Source organism: Neopsephotus bourkii, unplaced genomic scaffold, assembly GCF_033783945.1.
Source record: "Neopsephotus bourkii isolate Nb327-2 ecotype Australia unplaced genomic scaffold, CSIRO-AGI_Nbou_v1 NB_923, whole genome shotgun sequence".
Classification (NCBI taxonomy): Eukaryota; Metazoa; Chordata; class Aves; order Psittaciformes; family Psittacidae; genus Neopsephotus; species Neopsephotus bourkii.
In genome coordinates this window covers 2369889-2390708 of record NW_026901417.1, presented here as the reverse complement: position 1 = coordinate 2390708, position 20820 = coordinate 2369889, and the positions used below count along the sequence as shown (strand labels likewise).

General features: G+C 40.3%; 1 protein-coding gene and 1 long non-coding RNA gene across 4 annotated transcripts in view; one reads left to right on the top strand and one right to left on the bottom strand.

Annotated features, from left to right (window-relative positions):
- LOC133214704 (uncharacterized) overlaps positions 1-10304 on the bottom strand; it is a 33279-nt gene extending 22975 nt beyond the window's left edge. Inside the window, exons 1-3 of one of the 2 annotated variants that reach the window (XR_009726200.1) lie at positions 10268-10304; positions 9616-9786; positions 8708-9284 (exon numbers count right to left, since the gene is read on the bottom strand). This is a non-coding gene — a long non-coding RNA (uncharacterized LOC133214704). Of the gene's footprint in view, positions 1-8707; positions 9285-9615; positions 9787-10267 lie in introns of those variants that run through there. The other variant, XR_009726201.1, reaches the window with a different exon arrangement.
- A 741-nt stretch (positions 10305-11045) lies between these two features.
- On the top strand, positions 11046-20528 carry TSEN2 (tRNA splicing endonuclease subunit 2). 2 transcript variants are annotated; one of them, XM_061357841.1, is made up of 11 exons: positions 11048-11243; positions 12028-12109; positions 12575-12611; positions 14116-14641; positions 14772-14849; positions 15417-15467; positions 16173-16311; positions 17959-17995; positions 18635-18746; positions 19689-19778; positions 20257-20528. In XM_061357841.1, exons 1-11 carry the CDS (start codon positions 11067-11069, stop codon positions 20314-20316), a joined length of 1389 nt encoding a protein of 462 aa, XP_061213825.1. In that variant the 5' UTR covers positions 11048-11066; the 3' UTR covers positions 20317-20528. The 2 variants fall into 2 exon arrangements, 1 of the variants encoding a protein (XP_061213825.1); XR_009726198.1 differs by lacking the exons at positions 17959-17995; positions 20257-20528 and having other exon boundaries at positions 11046-11243.
- Positions 20529-20820: the final 292 nt, after the last annotated feature.

Genomic DNA, 20820 nt, shown 5'->3' with positions numbered 1-20820 from the left:
AAGGAAAAGCATTCATTTAAAAGCTGGATGCCTTGGATCTCTCAATTTAGAACAAGGTGGCAACCTGCTCAGAGAACCTGCACAAACAGACCAGCAGGCTTCTAAAACATCTGTCATTTTCCAGTGGGTTAGCAGGCTGTCATCTGGTTATGTTAAACATTTGGTGGGAGACTTGTTTTGAACTATTTATTATCACATACGGAGACTGAGATTTTGTTTTTAAAAGGCAGTGCTGTCATAGTGCCCACCAAAATTTCATAGACAAAACGATGAAATTCCAGCACCACCATGAGTCTCAAAGTACTGCAAAATTCAACCACAGTAAAACCAAAGGCATGGAGCTTAAATGCTGAAAGATAAGGAAAGGGACTCTGGCATAAGGCAGCTTTATGGCTGTAGCAGATGGCTGCTTCATAACAGAAAGTTAGGCTGAGCCACAGTGAGATGCATGAGTTGACACCAAGAGTAGCAGTTTGTTTACCATGCAAACATCTTGCTTTTCAGCCTCCTGTCTTGATCTATACTGGTTTTGTGACTAAAAATAAACCTCCACCCACAGTAAAGAAAGTAATTTACTGGCAGTTGGGCCTGACTTATAAATTAAAAAAGAAGGAAATATTAGCTGCATTTCTGTAGAAAGCACTTAATCAGCAAACCAGAGTTCCTTTAAAACCTCAGTATGTTTAATTCTCCTTCCTTTTAACTAAGCAGTCTTCCCCTTCAAGCCTCAATAATTTGTTTCCCAACAAAAGACAGAAATAGTTTTAGAACAGCTTTTACTGATGTTTACTGTGGCATATCATGCTTATAAAATCTTTTTAATATGTAACCATTTAACTTCTCTTGGCAAGATAAATGCATGGTGATACAGATATTTTGTAAATACCACTCTTACTTAGCATCTGAGTCAGAACAGATTATAAAAGGAAATTACATTTGAAATCAGACTCAGGTTTGCAGTGCAGTAAAGTATATTAAGCAAAAGTTTTAGGATGAACTGGAGTTGAGAGTTCAGTGTGTTCTTTATGGTACAGATGGCAACTATGCGCCCTGAACTTCTGTGAGGGTATTTCTGAGGTCACCAGCTATGGCGTGGGGGAAATGAGTCAGCAAAAGCATAAGTGATTTCAACACCTTTGTTAGAAATTCCGTAGATTAGCAATAGGAATTTTACAAAAGTTTTGCTCATTTTGCACACTTGAGACTCATTTGGACCCATGAGTAACTTTAGCTTTAAGGAATTACACACGCAGTGCCACAATACTTGCATTAAAGCAGTGTTATGGATTCAAGCAGGAACAAGGTTTTACTCTGTTGCTCTACAGCTACATTTGAAAACAGTCCCTGCCTTAGGAAAGGTTAAGGCAAGGCAGAAGTAGCTGTTACAAGGTGAGGCAATGAAGAACATTAGGAATGAGAATACCTGTATTGCAGAAAACATTTTTATAATGGTAGATATCTCTAAAAGGCCTGCATCAGTAAGCAATACCAATTGAAAAACAGATACCTTGAAGTGAAAAGAAAGATAAGCAGTTTTCAGGAGAAAGGTATCACAGACCATTGGGATCTGGTAAAAGAATAAGTAAAGCATGTATGGTTAAACTGTAACACTCTTTAGAAGTAAACACAGAAATTTATATCTGAAAGCTACAGGGAATTAAGCTTTCAGCCATCAGTAATGTAAGTAGTGAAGTTCAGATGTCATTGTATGGATGAGGTCTGTTAAATGTTGTAATGTCCCCATATCCAATAGCAGAATCAGGCTCCCAAACTGCAGCTGTAAAGGGGCACCTGACAGCAACCTGCATGTCATATGAATGTATGCAAAATGCAGATATGAAATCCATATGTCTTGCATACTGTCTGTTCACACCATTATTGTATTACCATTCCCCAGATAATTAAGTTCTAGGTACCAGCACACCATGATTCCCTGTTAAACCCAGATGGACAATGGTGTGATAAACCAGGAAGTTTTATCCCATCGTTCTAGGCAGCCTGTATATTGAACTGATGTCATTCTATCTAGAACATTGCATAAATCTAAGTTGTTCCAGACCTTAAACACTTTAAGTGCATACATGTGAGCCTTCACAGAGGTGTATTCATCAGGTTGCTCTCTGGTTACAGGCAATTTTCCTAATCCAAGATCCAAACACATAATCTAGTGCCCTAATGGCATCTTGCAGAACTGTGATTCTCCTATGGGACTTCATGGATCTAATGCAATGAATGGAAGATGTTCATCTATAGATAGACTCTTCCATCTGTGATGGGTTGAAGGCATTAAACAATTCAAATATTCCTAATTTTCTCTAATATTTCAGGACAGAACAGACTAGAAATCACTTATATGAAATATAATAAATGTTGAAAGCCAATACGTTTTAGATTAATAGATTACATGTGTGCTTTCCACCTGCTACAGTCAGGGACAGGATGCAAGAAATGGGGTGTTTATATGTAGTTTTGCTGGTATGTTCAATTATACATGTATGAGTTGAATGTTTTTATCTGTTGTTTTACAAACCTGAATACCAATATCTAGTAGTCATTTGACTGTTAATCAGTTTCTTCCCTTGCGATATGAAATCCAATCATGTCATACATTGCACAGTAGGTTTCATAACACGCTGTAATGCAATGACAGGATTCTTTGCATCCAAATACAGCCACTCATATTGCTTGGCCCCATGCCTCTGCTGTGGATTTGTGTAAGAAGCAAAAGAATTGTAGCTTGTAAATTGTATCACATATGAAAATAACCTTGCAGAAAGATACAGTAAGGGCTTGACTTAGCTGCTAAAAAAAAAAGCTGTGACTTTTGCTTTGTGGCAACTAATGTGTAGAAGCAGCCCTGAGGTCAAAGCACAGAAAAGACCAAACACTTCAGTTTAGCCTTGAGTTACACACACCGAGGTCAACTCCAGCTGTGGGTTTGGATAACAGCACACTTGCAACATGGTAATACTGAAGTGCTTAGTCTTCTCTTCATACTTCAGACCAGTCCCAACAGTTACTTATCCCAGGGTGTAAAAGCCAGCATTTTTTGAGCAATGAAAACAAAGCCTTCTGTGATATGATAGCTTCTGTATAGTTCATCCATTTCCAAGTCAAGTGCAACAGAAAATGCAGCTCTTTCAATGGGTTGCCAGAAGTAAGTTTCAACCTATAATGTATCCTTTGAGATTTGAACCATTTTTGACTGGTTCAGAAAAGTCCTGACCAACCAGTTCTCTTTAATTCGCTCATGTTGCTAATATGATCTTATAAGTACGTTCATACTAACACAGCCACCTTCTTTCAGTGACCATGCTCATGATCAGGGTTAATACGATTTTGTTTTTCATTTCTTAGCATAACAAAAAGAAGCCTTTAAAAAAGTCTATAAAAAGTCTTTCTGGACCATCTCCTTCTTTTTTGCCCGCAGATTTCTGAATCATGTCTTGCTTACAGAGCTCTCACAACAAATAATGTTTAAATTCCATTTGAAAGATCTAGTAACTTCCTATAAAGACTACATTAGCTGAAGCAGCATGCCCCTGCTAGCACACAGTTTTAGAAGGTTGTGCTTGACCTACCCATTTTAGCGATAACTGGTCACAGTCACCTAAGTAATGAGAGGTGTTCCCCAGATAAACTAACTACTGGGGAACTACCTCAATTCAATAGCACTGCTTTTTTATCCAATGGCTGAGAAACCAGACATTTTTAAAGGAGTAGTAATGATCCTAGTTTCCTGCTGAATCTCATTTTAATGACAATAATCAGGAAATAGATATGATCAACAAAGCCTGGGTCTCTCAGCCTGATGCTTATCACTGAAAACTTGGTCTCCGTGCCAAAGATCTCTTGTATAGCTAAGTCAGTGAAGATGCAGAACAACTGGGTGAAGATCATGCATCCTGCCCCAACTACTTCAAGTACGTAAGATGTACTAAAAGCCTGAACCCCAGTAGCCTCCACAATGCCAACCACTCTTTCCAGTACAACTGTCCTTTATACAGCTTGACAGATGGAAACAAGATTTCCCTACTGTTTGCACTTTCTTTTATTAGTTATTTGCCTTTTTTTTTTTTTTTATCTAAAGCCTGACTTTCAAACACTACTGTGCCCACAGTTATGATCCTGGGGAATCCAGTCACTGTTTGTACCTTACTCCCTGTTTAAACAAGCACACATCACATTACAGCTATGTGAAGAGAACTAGCCCATCAGATATAGCTTGGTCTATCCTGCAGTAGCAGAACTATCCTACTTTTTTAACATGATTAGTTTTCGGTGAAGTGGTTGTGGTTACTGCAGTTGCCACAATGGAACAAGCGAGGCCAAAACACGTTGAAGTACTTCTGTAAGAAGTCTATTGATCATTGAAAGGTGTTTGGCATACTTTCTGTCAGAGTCTAGTCTAAGAGCTATGTACTTAAAAAGAAGCCCTTCAGTTTTAGGATTCATGCTAGTGACAATCCCTTGACCCCACTGTAGTTGTGTTATAAACCTTTAGCCCAATGTTTGTTATGGCTGCAACACCAAAAGAAGCAGAGCCCAGCAGGTAAGGGGGAAATGAAAAAGGGGGAAAAAAAATAAGGATTTAATCTACACTCAAGTTCAGAAGGTACAGAGAGAGGTAACACACAGAACACAGGAAGGGCAGGGACAAATGAGCCAAGGAACTATATAAAGAAGTACAAATGAGACACCAAGCCATTATAAGTTGCTCCCTTGGTTTATGATAGGTAATTGTTTGTCTTTGTGTGCTCATAAATGCATTTAAAATAAACAGAACATTTCCTAGTATAGGCCATGGCACTGGGTTTTTTTTCCTGTTAATAGTTTTAAGAAGAATACCATAGGAATATTAAGATGCTGACAAGTAAAAATCAACAAAAGACCTACAAAGCTTTTCCTGTTATTAAACAAACGGAAAGTAAATATTCAAGATTGGGATATATTCCATAAGAGGATGTTCTGGGTTTTTTTTTGTGTTCAAAAATGTATATACTTTTGGCAGCAAACTGATTTATTTGGTTTATTTCCATTCTTAGAATGTGATGATTTAGGGGTTTATCTTAATTTGCTTGTTATTTTGTCCTTTTGTCAGTTATGACACATGAACCTAGGCAGCATTTAGGATGAGCTTTGAGACACGTTTCAGATAATAGCTGAATCCAGCAGGATTGTTTATGTGCTTAGAGACAGCTAAATGTGAAAGCTCATTCCTGGATCGGGCATGGTCTAGATTAAATGGAGTGACACTAGATTTTCATTTTGTTCTATAATAAAAGGAACCTATTCTGTTTCGTTAATATTGTAAATAAGGTAAAAGTGTCGGAGAAAGATTCAGTTTTAGAAGTTATACTCACATCTATGGGAGTTATAAATCACTAGTGCCTAGTTTGCATCTGGTCCTGGAAGCTGTCTGGTACATAGCATTCTCTAAAATCTATTCCATCCTTACATTTAATGAAACTGAAAATGCCTGGGAAACCAGAAGAAAAACAATGAAAAAAAGACTCTCTTCTGGGTTATTCCTAGAATGGAATTCAGTAATCTTAAATAAGGCCTTCATTTCAAGCCTTTGGAATTGCCTAACATTTAACCTCATTTCTGGTCTGTGACCTCTTGTTAATGAACTGGTACACCAATCACAAAAACATCACGGGTATATTAAGCATAAAGTAGCATCTCAGTTTGCAGTGTTACAGGTCATTAAGGAAAGCAGTCAGAACGGCACCGATTTGGCATGATAATGATGATGCTCTAGATTTGCTGAGCAGCATCTTCTGTAAATGAACAGCAGGGCCAAAAAGCTGTCTGCATCCAGTTTGTTTAAAATTGTGTGCTCAGTTACCGTATCTACACACACATGAGCGTAACTGTGCTCTCCAACACCCATTAGATACCCAGAAAAAGCAGGCAAATATTAGACATAAATATTTGGAGAGAAATATAATGAACAAAGAAATTATTTAATGATTAGGCAGGTGTATCTAAAAATCAGAGCCATTCTGCACACAACTGAATGCAAAAAGGAACTATGCAGTGAAAAACAGACAGCCAAACAGAAAACAAAACTAAAAAGCTTGAAAGCTTTTTCCAACTATTTATTCCTACAAGTTAATACAAAGCACATAATAATTTGAAAAGAGTAAGAAAAGCAAGGTTGCAAACAGCCAGAGAGACTGCGTCTGGAAAGTGTGCCAGCTGCCTTCTAAGAGTAGATGATGTACCACGTGAAAGGTGGGGTTTGAGTGTTTGGCACTAGGTTCAGTGCCTTTCTGGACAAAGAACCAGGTGCACAGCTTCTCTAGCATGAAAATCTATCGCGTAGTCGCATCTTCCAATGGAACACAGCAGTTCGTAGGCAGTTTGCACAGGGCTGTGTTGTAATTACACTGAAGTTGTAATGGAAAATTGATGAAATATGGACATCTAGTGGAGATCTCTCATTATTACAGTTTTCTTTTCCACTGAAATAAAAGAAATGGCCTTTTGCTGATTATCTTGCTGGAGTTTTGTCCTTGCTTTTCACTGCCTGGCCCATTGCTTAAGGTGAAGGTGACCGTGTCAGAATTTTGCAAAACAGAAGCTGTGCGTCATTGAACAATTTACCCGGGTGACTGATGAAGCATAAAAAGCTAATGACCCATGAAGGAACAAATGTTTCTTCAACAAAAGGTAAATAAATCTGATACTGGAGCTCAGGGGATGGGCAAAACCCAGAGGTTGTAAGTGCCCTTAATTTCCCCTGAAATTGCAAGCTCGGATCTTTTGCCTTCGTTTCCAAGGGTAGAACTGTGGGGATGCTGAAAGGCTGGATGCAGAGAAAATTAATGTTCACATAATTTTCAAGTACATATAGTCTGTAACAGACACTGAGTGCCAGTGATGAGGGCAGAAAAGGGATGCTGTGCACTGCGACGCCTGCAGAGTGCTCACTCACCTCGTGCAGAGGAGTGGTGAGATGTCACCTGGATCAGATGGCTCCCTAAGAATTCCTCATCAAAGTGTATTTAATCTCCAAAAACACAAAATCACTTTCCATGTCTCACTAGATACTCATTTTCAATGTTCTCTTTTCTCATGCTATTCAATTTGTTGCCATCCACCTTGGGATTTCAGCTCTTATGGGATTTCCTACTGGGTTGATACTTGGCCAGTATTTGTCTGACTTCTCTTTTTTTGTCTCCTGTGGAAACCATCTGAAACTAAGCAGAAACTAACCTTGATTTATTTCTTTAATAAACAAAATTAAGATACTGCATATTAATAAAAATGAAAAGTATTCCCTAGTTGTTTTTTTTTTTTAAAGTTTCCCCAAACAGTCCCATATCTCTGTCAAAGTTAATGGAAGAAGAATTTCCATGGGAATTTCTGTCAGTCTATGGAACCTGGAACTGGCTAATGTAAGTAACTATAGCTCATCCACCAGCAGCTGTGTGTCACATCACCTTGAGAGAAGGGAACAGGCTTCAGTTAAAAGAAAGTGTCACAATGTTCCTTTTTGTGGACTACCACCAGTTTGGGATAAGAACATTTTACAGGAAAATTCCATGGAAAACAGAGACAGAAAAACTTGTGAAGAGCCAGAACTTTTTTTTTTTTTTTTGGCATGCAATCCAAAATTACCTAAAGACATTACAAGAATAGGTCATTCTTTCATGATTTTATGACTAATTTCCTTGAGAGTGCTACACAGGCAAATAGTTTTACAGGCCGACATTTCTGTTTCTTTTAATAAGCTTAAGAATGTAAAATATGTACTTAAGGAGTACCTGGCCTGTATGGTTTGGCTGGGATAGGACTGGGAATTAACTTCCCAACTCCCTGTAGAAGTCCCCAAACATCCAGAAAACCACTACCTTGGATAACCAAACTTCCTGGCACTTTCCTACACATGGCAACTTAATTTTACTGGCAGCAGAATTTTCATAGCACGAAAATTAGTTATTATTTGATTTTAAATATTCATTAATATAATATTAAATGAGCTCTTTATAAACAGAATGTTTTATTGAAATGATTCCAGATGTACTCTGTAATGTAATAGCCATTGTGGAAGGACACAGTAAACCACAGAAAGGCTGAGGCTACATGACTGCAAATGCTTATGCAAATTTTAAAGGATATTACCAGTTATGTGGGCACAGAAAGAATTTAATAAGCCTGACAGTTTCCACTGTTACTATTTTTCAGTTCTACTCCTCCACCATGAACTGAGAAATACCGTAACAACACAGAGCAGAAGCTACTTTCCCCTGGCAAGGCATATTGCTGGTACATGCACTACTGGGCATGCAGCAGTGTTCCCAAGCAGAAGAGCACTATAGGGAATTCTGGGGGTGGCAGTGGAAACAACACGGCATGGAGGATCAGGCTACAGACAGCTGGAAACTGTGCAGCAAAGGCAACTGTGTCAAAGTTTAAGGCAATGCATTTCTGGAACTGAGGGGTTGCAACCAAGTCGTTCTCATGGTTTAGAAAATAGGGTCTTTTCAGGAAGCTGACATTGGTCTGACATTGGTGTATAAAAAAGCAGTGGAACAACCCCACTGAGTATCAAGAAATAGTGTGCAATCAAGTACTCTGCGCTCGAAGCAACGAATTAGGCAGAGAACATGAAGCAGTATATTCTCAAAGTTGCATTCATGAGCCGAAAGGCTGTTAACACAGAAATGGAAAGCTGAGAGATGAGTTAATGAAAGCCTCTCAAGGGCAGTACTACATTTTCTGCTGTGCTGCAGAGACCTGTAAACTTCCATGAAAGGGATCTTCAAGGCTTGCAATGCAGTCCTCACCTCACAGGCACAACATCACTTTTCAATACAGTGTGTGCCTCCCTCTTCACAATGTTCTGTTTCACCCATTTTACCTTTTCCAGACTGAGCTACTGCCGCCTTTCCTCACAGGTCACTCTTGTCACATCTCTTCTCAACTCTGGACAGCAGTATGACATTTCTGACTCATTCCGAGTTCGTGATTTACTGCAGCCTGGAGGGTTTGCTTTTCAGAGCTGTGGTTTAGTCATTTAGCTGCTGCCTGGCCGTTTGCTGTCTCATCACAAAAAGGGAAATGCAGGTATCTGTGAAAGTGTCTGTACAATGACTGATAGCCTAAAAACCACCTCATCATAGCGCAAGCTTGTCCTTCAGACAGCAACATTTCTGGCTGAAGCACAGACTGGGCTCACAGTTAAGCAATGGGAGCAGATATGGGGCTGAAGAAATCTGTGTGTGACTCAGAGCAGTGGCTGAGTGGCGTACACTGTGGTTTCCCCCTCAAGGCTGTATGAAGATAATGAGATGTGAAGGAAAGCAACTGACCTAAAGGTTTTGTGCATTTTGTCTACTGATCACTGTAACATTAAGCTTAATGGCAATGCGTCTGCACAATAACAAGATATATCTAGCACAAATAAACGCCATTTAAATTCCATTTAAATGGGACTTGACAAATTTAGAAGGAATTCTGAAACAGGGTGACACCTTTGATGCTGGTTTGTTTTTACATTGTGACCTGGAACACTTTAAGTATTTTAGCAGCAGAGCTCCATGAACCATCTCAGAGGATTTGCTGTGTGGTTTGGTGACAGGAGCAGGGTCCTCTGTGGTTTACCTTCAGCACTTTGTGTGCGAGTTATGTCCAAACTCAACTAATACTCATCAGATGGAATATGAAGTGACCTCTATAGGAAAGAACTGCAGGAACACCACCTCAGCACTCCCATGTGTTGTGCTACATTTCCTGGGTGGCCTTATAAGGCTTACTGATCCCCATGACTCATGTCTGCAAAATGGGAATAAGAGATAAAAAACCTCATAAAAATGATGTGTTCTTACAGGTTTTCACCAGTGAATTCACTGACCTCTGGATTAGACATGAGGAGATATGAGGGTGCTGAGGCGCTGGCACAGGGTGCCCAGAGAAGCTGTGGCTGCCCCATCCCTGGCAGTGTTCAAGGCCAGGTTGGACACAGGGGCTTGGAGCAAACTGCTCTAGTGGAAGGGGGTCGGAACTGTATGGGCTTTAAGGGCCCTGCCAACCCAAACCAGGCTGGGATTCTGCGAATTCTCTACTGAGTCAGCCTCTCTGAAGCCAAAACATCTCCATACCTCAACAGTATTACCTCAGAACAAAAGAGTAGTTGCATCTTATTTGCACGTGTGATTATAACTCCGACGTGCAACGCTCAAACGGGTAACAGGCTCACAGCGCATCAAACCAGAAGACGTGATGTTTGCTCTCATTTATCACGTTATTTGCGTACCTTTCCCTCAGCGCCCGCTCGGGTCCCGGTGAGGAGCCCCCATTACCCCCCGCTCTGCCCGAAGGCGGGCAGTAGGACCCAGCCCCTCACAGCGCTGCCGCCAGCGGGGCGGGGCCTGCACTGCGCATGCGCCACTGCCCACCGGGGGAGGAGTCTCGCGGCGCGGACGGGTGCGTGAGGTGTGGGGCGGGGGGTGCCGTGCGGTCGCTATGGTGACGGGTCCGGAGCGGGTACGGGGCCTGCGGGTCCCCGCTCCCCGTCTCCCTGCACCTCGCCGCGGGCGGGGCCGCTGGCCCCGGGCCGGGCCCTTTGTGGCCGTAAGGCGCCGCGCTGCCGACCCCGGGGTCCGGCCTCCTGAGGCGGGTGCGGTGGTGGTGGCGCTTGGAGCCGCGGCCTGCGGGAGGGGGGTTACCGGTGCCCCTGTCCCGGAGATCCCAGGCCTGGTTCGGCTGCCCTGTGAAAGGGGTTCCGTCTGGAAAGAAAAGAAAGTGCCAAGCCACGGCTCTTTCCTTGGGATTCGTTGCCGTAATTACTCAAAACATGTTATATTGAGGCACGCATGTGGTTTTTGCTCTTCTGCGCATTCGTCTGATTTTTGAAGCGGTTTCAGCAGTTTTAGGGCTCGTCTTTCACCTTCAGTGTGCTCTTGGCTGAGAACTGGGGTACTGCAGTACCCAGGAGGAAAAACAGATAGATAGATTTGATAGATATTGATGAACCATAGAAATGAGTGAATTTTAACTCCTCAACATTAACTGTTTTGTTTCCGCTTCATAGGAGGAAACATCCATATTAAGCAATGGCAGCAGCAGCAGCTTTTCATCCCCCAAGAAGGAAAAGAAGAGTTTTTGAGTCCTATGAATCTCCCTTTCCTGTGGAAGTAGGTGGGAAGGATTTCAGAATGTGCCAGGCTGAAATCCTTCATAACAATGTTATCGTGAGGAACCCTGAAGATATCAAACAGCTTTATAACAAGGTCCGTACCCTGTTTGCACAGTATTCTTGGTGGTTTAAACGTAGGTAAAGCGTAATGCTTGTTAAAATCTGCCTGCCTTTATGCCTTCAATCCCCTTCAGCCTCCGGTAACTGTCCATATCTCCCTTCTCTCCTGAAATCGCTATAAAATACATATTCTATATCAAATATGAAAGGTATTTCGTGCTTATCCCAGCAAATACATTTGGGAATGAAATGGCATTGTGAGCTGAAAAACACCTGCAGGACTTTGTGCTTGTTAATTCTCTTTTCCAACATTTTATTCAACCTTGCAAAAGCATTTTCTTGTTTTTAAAGCCCAAGAGATTGGAATATTAATGTTTTAGAAATGCTTGTAGGATTCTTTTAACTTCAGAGTGATTTCTTCCTGAGTAAGTCAAGCTAAATTAAGCCTTTTATGTTTTGAATACCCTTTTACCACTGTCCATCTCTGTTTTCTGTCATGCATTGTCATCATTTTGAATACATGGGTGTTTTCTTCTGCATCTGCTTTCAGAAGCCTCCTTGAAGGTGTTGATTGACAAATATTTAAGATGGAGGAGAAAGTCTCACCACCCTCCACTGGTTAAGTCTTTGAGTGCAGGTGTTTAATACTGAGCTAGGTACCAGATGCTAAGCAGCAAGTGTTACGCAAAGCTTAAATGCTGCAGAATTTCAGGGTTGGGTGTTTTTTTCAGCTGATCCTGGCAGGCAATGTTTTATAATTTGGAAGGAAGTTAGGTTTTGTGTCATGACATAATCAGGATTTTTCCTTTTCTTTGAAGGGCTACTTTGGAAAAGGCATTCTTTCAAGAAGCCGGCCAGTGTACAGCATTTCAGATCCTTCACTGGTTACCAAGTGGCAAGGTAAATTGTGTCCATTTGTACTTCCATCACTGTCCCAATAGTACTTTCCATTTTTCTCTACTCATTGAAGATATATGCTTAGGTTGCACATAGAAAAGTAATATCTCTGCTGGGTCAGATTAAGGATCTCTCTCCTCATACCTGATGATAGCCAGTACCAGATGTCTTCATTCATCTTTTCCATGGCAGTTACGCCTCAGTAGACATATCTGGATGTTATCATATCCCTCCATAATTGTCTTTTTATGGGCAGGAGAAAGATACTGCATTTAATTGTTCCTCTTGTGCAGGCTGCTACCTCTGTGCTTTTTCTGTTTCTACTGTGTCCTTCAGTACAAGTGGGACCAAAATGGCACCAAGGATTAAGAATGCAAGTAGTTATTAGCTACAAATTACCTCGGTGATAAAAAATCACATGCAAACCTTTTATATTGATGAAATAATGTATGTTTTTTCTTTCTACAGGTGCTAACATAAACATGCCTATAATTACAGCAAAAAAGTAAGTTAATTTACATTAATTTATTCTTGGTGGTTTGGGGTCGGTTGTTTTAGAAAAGATTATTCTAGTTTATATTTCATCTTACTGGCTTTCAGACTGTGGGATGTATAAATGATGATGACTTCTATTTCTTTTTATTTCATTTATAATCACATTATTAAAACCAGAAATAGAGTAGGTGATACTCAGCATGGCTTTTCGTGTGAGCCTGCAGATTAATTGCTGAATAAAAGCCAAGACTGGGTGCACATGTAGTAGTATGGGCAATTAATTCATAATAATATCAAGCATAATAAACTTGTTCCTCAGCTGAGGAGGCGAAGAGTTTCTGGGGCACGTTATTTAAACTAACTCTGATTTCCTTACTGAATTACTATAGTGTGAGCTGAAGTAGTTCTTGAACATTTGTGATACGTAAACAATTTACCTTGTTTTAAAAAGAAGTCTCTTTTAACACTTACCAAAGCACGTATTTATTTTATTCCACTTAAATAGCATATGAACTGTTAAGAGTGTGCAAGTCAGTTATTCTGCTTTAATCTTACGATAACTCTAAAAATTTTACTTTATTTAAATGTGAAAGTTATTCTTCTTCAGTCCTCAACTTTATGTAAGACAAAGAGTGGCAATATTACTGCTACTGCAGTTACTACTACTTGCAGAAACACTTGTCATTAGTCTACTGTGTGGCTGTTTTATGTGCCTGCAAAAGCAGCTGAGCATCAATGGCAGTGTAATTATATTGGTGCAGAAAATGCAACATGATCCGTCTTGGTAAAGATCTGTAAGTGAAAATTATACGGTAGTTAAATCACATGAGAAAGAGGAGTCTAACTACTTTTTGTAACGCGAAGTACACCACTGAATCATATAGCTTGCTTATGAGACTTCAGAGGGACTTACACTTTATATTGACACATGAAATTTGCATTTAATTGTCATTTGTAGTTCTTCATTACATGGTCTATAATTGCCATGTTAGGATTTTGTTTTGGGAAGTAAAGAGTATCATACTAAAGTTGTCCAGGTTTGGATAAGGACAGCTGCATTCATCTGCCTGCAGCTTTCACAGGATGAAGATTAATGCCTTCAGCTGGATATTGATGTTGACTTCCAAGGAGAAATAAAACAAAAAACTCTATCATAACTGAAAAATATTAGAAATATTTACAGCTTTCAGTCACTATCTCACCAGTAAGATTTTTGTTGTTTCTCAGGGATGGGAGGGGTTAGGGTTAGGGTCAGTAACAGTGTTTGTTACTTCAGGAACTTAAAAGGCAAAATAAAGCCAAAGATGTTCAGTAACACTGCAGCTTCCTGAAGACTGGATTCCTGTTCCAGTGTGCATGTCTGTATTTTGCATAGCAGTTACTGGGGTGTGCGTTTAGATTTTGTTTGTGAACAGTGCTGAATCTTGGGTGTTTTTTTAAGATGCTTGTTTTTAAGATGTTAATTAAAGGATGCAGTCCCCTAGACTGTCTCATTTATGTTACTTGTTTGCTAGGTACCAGTATCATGTTCAGTGGGCTAAAAGCGTTTTGCAAGAACAAGGACTTGATGGCTGCTCAGTTACCAAAATTCTTGAAAACTACACTAAGCCTCTTGAGCTGCCCCTGTTGGAAGAGAATGGAGCTAAACAAACCAGTGCTAGTTGCAACAGAATGGGCCCAAGTACAGAAAATACAGAACTCTCCAGGCAGCCTTCTGCAGATACTGGAAATGTAGTAGACCCAAGTCCTGAGGATGAGGACAAAGGCTGCAAGAAAGCGTGTTTGGAAGGAGATCTAGCATTTGATCCTGTACGTGGCCCTAAAGAACAGGAACGAAGTGACTTGAAAGAGAAAGCTGAAGTGTCTTGTCAGGAGGGTGGTTTTCTTGCACACTGTGGCTGCAAGGCAGAGGAGAGCACTAAGCAAAGGTCTTGTGCAATGATGAAGTCAAAAGAATGTGCTCCAGAATATGTATTGGTGCAAGAGGAAGAAGAATGCAGTGTATGTCCTGAAGATGAGACTTCTCATGGGCAAGAAAGTGTAAGGATAAAGAGTATCCTAATCCTTTAGAAGAGTGATATCAGCACCACTTTCAGAATTCAGTATTTTTTGCAGGTTCAAATAATACTGATTGTTTTTTTGGTTTTGTTTTGTTTTTATTTTCTTGTAGCTTGTCAAGAAGGAAAAACTAGTGTGCCGAAGAAATCCATTTAGGATTTTTGAATACTTACAGCTCAGCTTGGAAGAGGTATGTTTCAATGATTCAAGTACAGTACAACTTGTTTCCCTTTTAATCTGAAAATGAAACATTCATCTATGTTACAAGGTAATTTAATACCTGTTTCTAAGGTACAGGGTTCTTCTGTGTCTCCTAAGTATTTGGATTGCCTTGCTCATTAAACTTATTTTAAATAATGTGATAATTACATGATCTGGTTAAAAAAAAAAAAGAAAAGTTGGGTCCAATCCCATTTGCTTTACATGAATAATCCCACGTGTCAGACACCAGGGGTAGGACTTCAGTATAGGAACACCAGGAATATACCATTTTATGCATCATGTTTCAGTTGTGCTGTCTCTAAATACACCCATGTGTGTGCTAGTTTATACACTGTGCCTTCAGGAGCCTGCAGCCCATGCATCTGTTGAAACGTAAAGGTCACGGAGGCAAATCTCAGTCTTTTAGGCAATTTGTTTCTCTTGATGTCATTAGGATTCTTGTATAAAATTAATCTGAAACTTTGTTCTTGCATGGAACATAAGTTACCGGAAGAGTCTAGCTGTCAGCTAAACTTACTCTGTTTATTTTTTTCAGGCTTTTTTCTTGGTGTATGCTCTGGGATGTTTAAGCATTTATTATGGTGAGGTAAGAGATGGGGTTAATTTTGGGTTACCAGTGATACCATTAATCTGAGTATGTTTGAGTCTGAAATTTTTACCTACTGCGACAGTATTTTATACTGTTAATTCTGAAGGAGGAAATACCCAACAGAGTAATTAGGAACTTCCTATAATGATATTTCTGTTTATGAAATACTGGTCTGAAAGCTTTAAGTTTACCAGAACGACTTTAAGCACAGCTTTTATAGAGAAAGGGTTTGATTGTACCTTGGGCAGAAAATAAGGGGAAAGCAAGTTTGGGAGGAGTAATATGGTGAATAGTCTCTTTTTCTGAAACAAAAGGATTCCTTGGCATTTTAAGTATTATCTATATCAAGCTACTGTTAATGTAATGACAAACAATTGAAACCTATGCTTCTAGTTTAAGATTTATCAGATTTTCATTTAAACAAGGGCATTATGGAACTGCTAGTGAAATGCTAAAGGAACTCTAAACCACCCACTAAATGCAGCAACATGTTTCTGTCTTGTGTCTAGGGATTTCCATATTTTATTGCTTGAAGCTCATGCTCTCTGCAGTTGACCGTGATATTTGGTTATTTGGCTCTACTACACGCAGTATTCTCTATCTGATTAATATTAGTACATATAATCGGATTAATATTAATACATTAATGTATCTGATTAATATTAATACATATTAATATTAATGCATATTGATGCCTTTTAGGAGCCCCTCACTATTTTGAAGCTATGGGAAGTTTTCAGCGAAGTGAAGCCTGATTTTAAAACAACCTACATGGCCTATCACTACTTCCGCAGCAAGGGCTGGGTCCCCAAAGTCGGCCTCAAGTATGGAACTGATCTCTGTGAGTAGCTTCCTTAGAAAACATGGAATCATTTGGAGCTGACTCTTTTCAGGCAGTGCAAGACTCCAGTGCCAAAGCCGAATTCAACAATGAGGAGCTGGCTTTGCTACTTGCAGTTGTAAAAAGGCATTCTTGGCTGGACTGTGTTTCAGCAGGAGTTGGGATGTGAGTGGAAAATAACATCAGACATCCAGTAGCTGAAAAGATAGCTTGAAAGCTTGTTTTGCTTCATGAGGTTAATAATTAATAGAGGGTTATACTGGAATTCCCAAGTTTTTCTGTCCCCTTCTGAACACATCTGCATTTTTAACATACAGTCTTTGGAATAGCAGGTTTGCATCTAGATCCCAATTCATATCGAAGTCTGTGCATCTCAGTATTGATCCCATTTAATGGAAGCTGGACTTCTGCTTAACTTAGTGCTAAGGCTGCTTCTGTATGGTATGGTTGTTTTTTGCAGAGGAGGATGGGGGAAGGGACTTGCTTGTTTGTTAATGGTAGAGTTTTTAATCTTGCATAAATAGTAGTATATTTAATCCCTTGCTAAGTAATTCAAGAGCTGCATTAAGCTGACATCAAAAAAAACCACCCAGATACAGTAATGCCTGTTGTTACAGGAAAATGTGCATAAAGGGGGATAGTTTTTAATGTCTGCATGCAAACCAGTGGGTGTTTTAATACTGCTGACACAGTTCTGTCATTTGGGGGTTTGTGTATTTGAGAATGTCTAGGTTGCGCTGAGCTAGTCATTCAGATCAGTGTGTAGATTTGCCTGAATTCATCACCACTGTTCTTAGTACCATGGGTTGTAAATGGGATTTTGCTGTTGAATGATGAAATGATACTAGTTTGCTCACCATTCGTTTGTGTTATGGCATGAATTTGTTGTTTAGGATGCCACTGCCTTTCAGATTTGTGCAGGACAAAGGAATTGGACTAGTTTAAGGCTAACAGGAGTTCTGCCTTACCCCGAGCTCCGCTAACTTCTCGTGCTTAGAGTTGCTGTTACTGCAGTTGTTTATAATGGGTACTTTGCAAATCATGGTTGTCACTGGAGCGAAGAGCTGCTTATTCTCTTCCTGAGAGGTCTGTGCTAGCCAGCTGCGTAAGAAAAGCTGTGACAGTTAAAGAAAATCCTCTCTTATAAGCTCATGACAAAAGGAAGATGGAAAAAGGAACCATTTAGCTCAGTTACAGCAGTCCAGCTGCAGTGAGTCTTGTGTATCCGTAAGAAGGAACTTTTAGTGGTTCTGGGGTGCAGTCTGTAAGAACTTGTGCCCTGTGCCTCTCCTAAAACTTATGGAAAATGCTTGCTTGGAACAGAAATTCAGTGGCCTGTTGTGATACTTGTACTCTAGTGGCTCAATTTCTGTTGCAAATACAGTATTAAAAGTATGAATCTCTTGAAGAAAAAAAACATCCTAATTTTTTCCTATGGCAGTTGCTGACTGTCCTTTGGCTCTTCTACTTTATCTTTTGCCTGCTACTCCCCTGTGCTGCTCCCAGGGGATTTTTGTCTCCCCGGATTCAAGTGTTGAAGTTTGTGTGTGGTTAAAACTTGCAAAGCATTTGAAAATATTTATGGAGCATTAAACTCAGATGGGAACTCTGTGGTTATCTGACTAAGGTGTTTCTCTTTCCTTTCAGTGCTGTATCGAAAGGGCCCCCCCTTCTATCATGCAAGGTTTGAAGCTCATGTTTCTGTCTAATTTCTTAATTTCAAATTAATAAAAGTCTTTCACACAAACTTAGTGTCTTGCCTGGCTAAACACATATTCTTCACTCACAATACTTTGCCAGATGCATTCATAGTGGAAATGCAAAAGTTCTTTTAGCAAAGGTACTAAATAATGCAATTTCGTTGAATTCATGTAGCAGTAGCAAGACATTAAAAATGAAAAGTTGCAATGAGCATATTTAGCACTCATATGATGAACACACTCAGGAAAGTGATGTAGTAATACCTTTGGAAATATATGGCAGGTATAATTAATATAATTTGGAAGAAAAAACCTTTTAAGGGATGACATGTGTCTTTATTTGTTAGCTAGTCAGGTTGAACTATAGCTAGTGAACTGGTTATAAACCTCAGAATGGTGTTTGTAAGAGAATGCTACAAACATCAGCAGAAGGGTGGGAAGGGAAGTTTCCAGTGAGCGTATTCACAGCTTTATCCCTTCTCTTTTCCTAGTAGAAAGATAAGTTTCTTGCTTGCTAGCATATTGTTTAACACCAGTTTTTAGGCTTTAATTCTCAAGTTTCGTGATCTTCCTAAAATGGTAATTTTATTTCAGTGAATTTTCCTATCTGCCTTGTTTTCCAGTTATTCTGTCATTGCTGAATTAGTTGATGATAATTTTGAAGGCTCCCTTCGCAGACCACTCAGCTGGAAGACCTTGTCTGGGTTGAACAGAACAACTGCTAATGCTTCTAAGGTAAGTGTCAGATGCTAGCTTTCAAATAGCTTTAGAATGGTAAAAGTTCAGCTTAGTTCTGAAGAGCAAGGAGTTGGAGTGGGGCTGAATAGAGAAGCCTTCTGTTTCTGGTCTGCTGAAGAACATGTGGAGTTGCCAGTAGGCAAACAAGCATCCTTTTGACAATATCCAGATGAATTGTGGAGGAGGCTTATTAAAGTTCTGTCATCTGCAGGAAAGTTAAAAGCTGTGTGAGGAACAGGAGAAAGGTCAAGGGGCATTTGTTTCCTGTTTGCTACTGAAGTTTGTAAAACCTTCTCCATCTATAAGGACTTTCTTTTGAACAGTGATGCTGAAAGTCTCCAAAAGATTTTCTCTGATAGAACCTCAAATACAGTGCTTCCATACTTACAGCCATGGTGCTCAGGTGTTGTAATTCTAGTTTATGCTTTGCTAAGGAAAAGGAGAGACGATTATTATACAGGTCTTGCAGAAGACATAGGAAACTTGGAATCTGTGTTTCCAATTAACCTAAAACTGCATAGAATCCCAGACTGCTTTGGGTTGGAAGGGACCTTAAAACCCATCCAGCTCCAACCCCTGCCACAGGCAGGGACCCCTTCCACTGGAGCAGCTTGCTCCAAGCCCCTGTGTCCAACCTGGCCTTGAGCACTGCCAGGGATGGGGCAGCCACAGCTTCTCTGGGCACCCTGTGCCAGCACCTCAGCACCCTCACAGGGAAGAGCTTCTGCCTAAGAGCTCCCCTCTGGCAGGTTCAAGCCATTCCCCTTGGCCTGTCCCTACAGGCCCTTGTCCCAAGCCCCTCTCCAGGTTTCCTGCAGCCCCTTTAGGCACTGAGGCTGCTCTAAGGTCTCCCCCAAGTCCAACTCTCAGCCTGTGAAAACTTGTATAGAAATTTAATCAGTTGAAGCTTGTGTATTCATGTTTTCTGTTTACCAACAGGAACTGATGTTGTGCTATTTGATTAAACCTTCTGACATGACGGAAAAAGACATGTCAACACCAGAATGTATGAAAAGAATTAAGGTTCAGGTGAGAAATCACTTCTCTCCTTTGGCTGTGTAGCTTTGCTTGGGGGCAGCTGGACAGTCAGCTGTATGAGCCCCCTGGACCTGTTGCTTGCTTTTTACCATGCTTTGGTTTTTGCACACAGATGCAATGAAATAACTAAATTGGTTTGTGCCCCAAGGCATGAGAGTGCCTTGCAGGCTTTTAAGAGACTGAAGATGATCTCGTCTAAATTAGAATGTTGCTGCTTCTGTGAATGTAAGCATTTGCATGGACATACAGGGATATTTCTGGAGACTGTAAAGTTAATGCATGTTTAAAAATGGAGAAAAACGTGTGAGGGACCAGCTCACTTAGAAACAAATTAGTCATCTGCTGGAGTTGCTCAGGGCTCACATAATACACATCAGTTTGCTGAAGGCTTCATCCCCGTCCCTCACTGAAGAGCTGTAGCTCTTTCTTTTCTTTTTCCCCCCATAATAACTGCTGGGTTTTATTTCAGGAGCTGATTGTAACTCGTTGGGTTTCTTCCCGTGAGCGCTGTGAGAAAGAGGAACTTTAACTGACAGGATAGGAAAAACTTCTTTTCTTAAAGCCACTTCTTATTTTTTTACCTGATCTTCTCATGATGCACCATTGCCTCAGAAGAGTTTCTGTTGGTATGTATAAATGCTATTTAAAATGGGGTATATTCTGCTTACTGGAGAGGATGTTGTATTGAATAACTGAACGTATGAAGGGGAAAATATTAAAGCTGTGTCCCAACTCAAACAACTTGTTTCCTTCAAACTTCCAGAGTGTATGTTTGAGTGCTGGCTACGCTGCAGCAATTAGTAGTGGTATTCAAAATACTCTGACATTAATGCTGCACAGGCACTACAGCCTGCAGAGCCACTGAAGTCCAAAATCCAAATGCCTGCCTCAAAGCCTGAGCAATGAGGGATCAAACAGTTTTCTGGGAATACCTCACAGATTCGTCAAGAGTTCAACTTGGGAATTGCAAGGCTATCTTCATCTTGGAGCTCAGCACAGGCTCTGGCATGTCTTCAGAAAGGAGAGCTTCAGC

What these genes read in the sequence shown, in the direction of transcription:
- TSEN2 (XM_061357841.1), top strand. Translation starts at nt 11,067, where the DNA reads ATGGCAGCAGCAGCAGCTTTTCATCCCCCAAGAAGGAAAAGAAGAGTT. An exon ending in ACTGGTTACCAAGTGGCAAG is followed by an intron (nt 12,110 to 12,574) that starts GTAAATTGTGTC and finishes TTCTTTCTACAG; the next exon opens with GTGCTAACATAAACATGCCT. An exon ending in CCCCCCTTCTATCATGCAAG is followed by an intron (nt 17,996 to 18,634) that starts GTTTGAAGCTCA and finishes CTTGTTTTCCAG; the next exon opens with TTATTCTGTCATTGCTGAAT.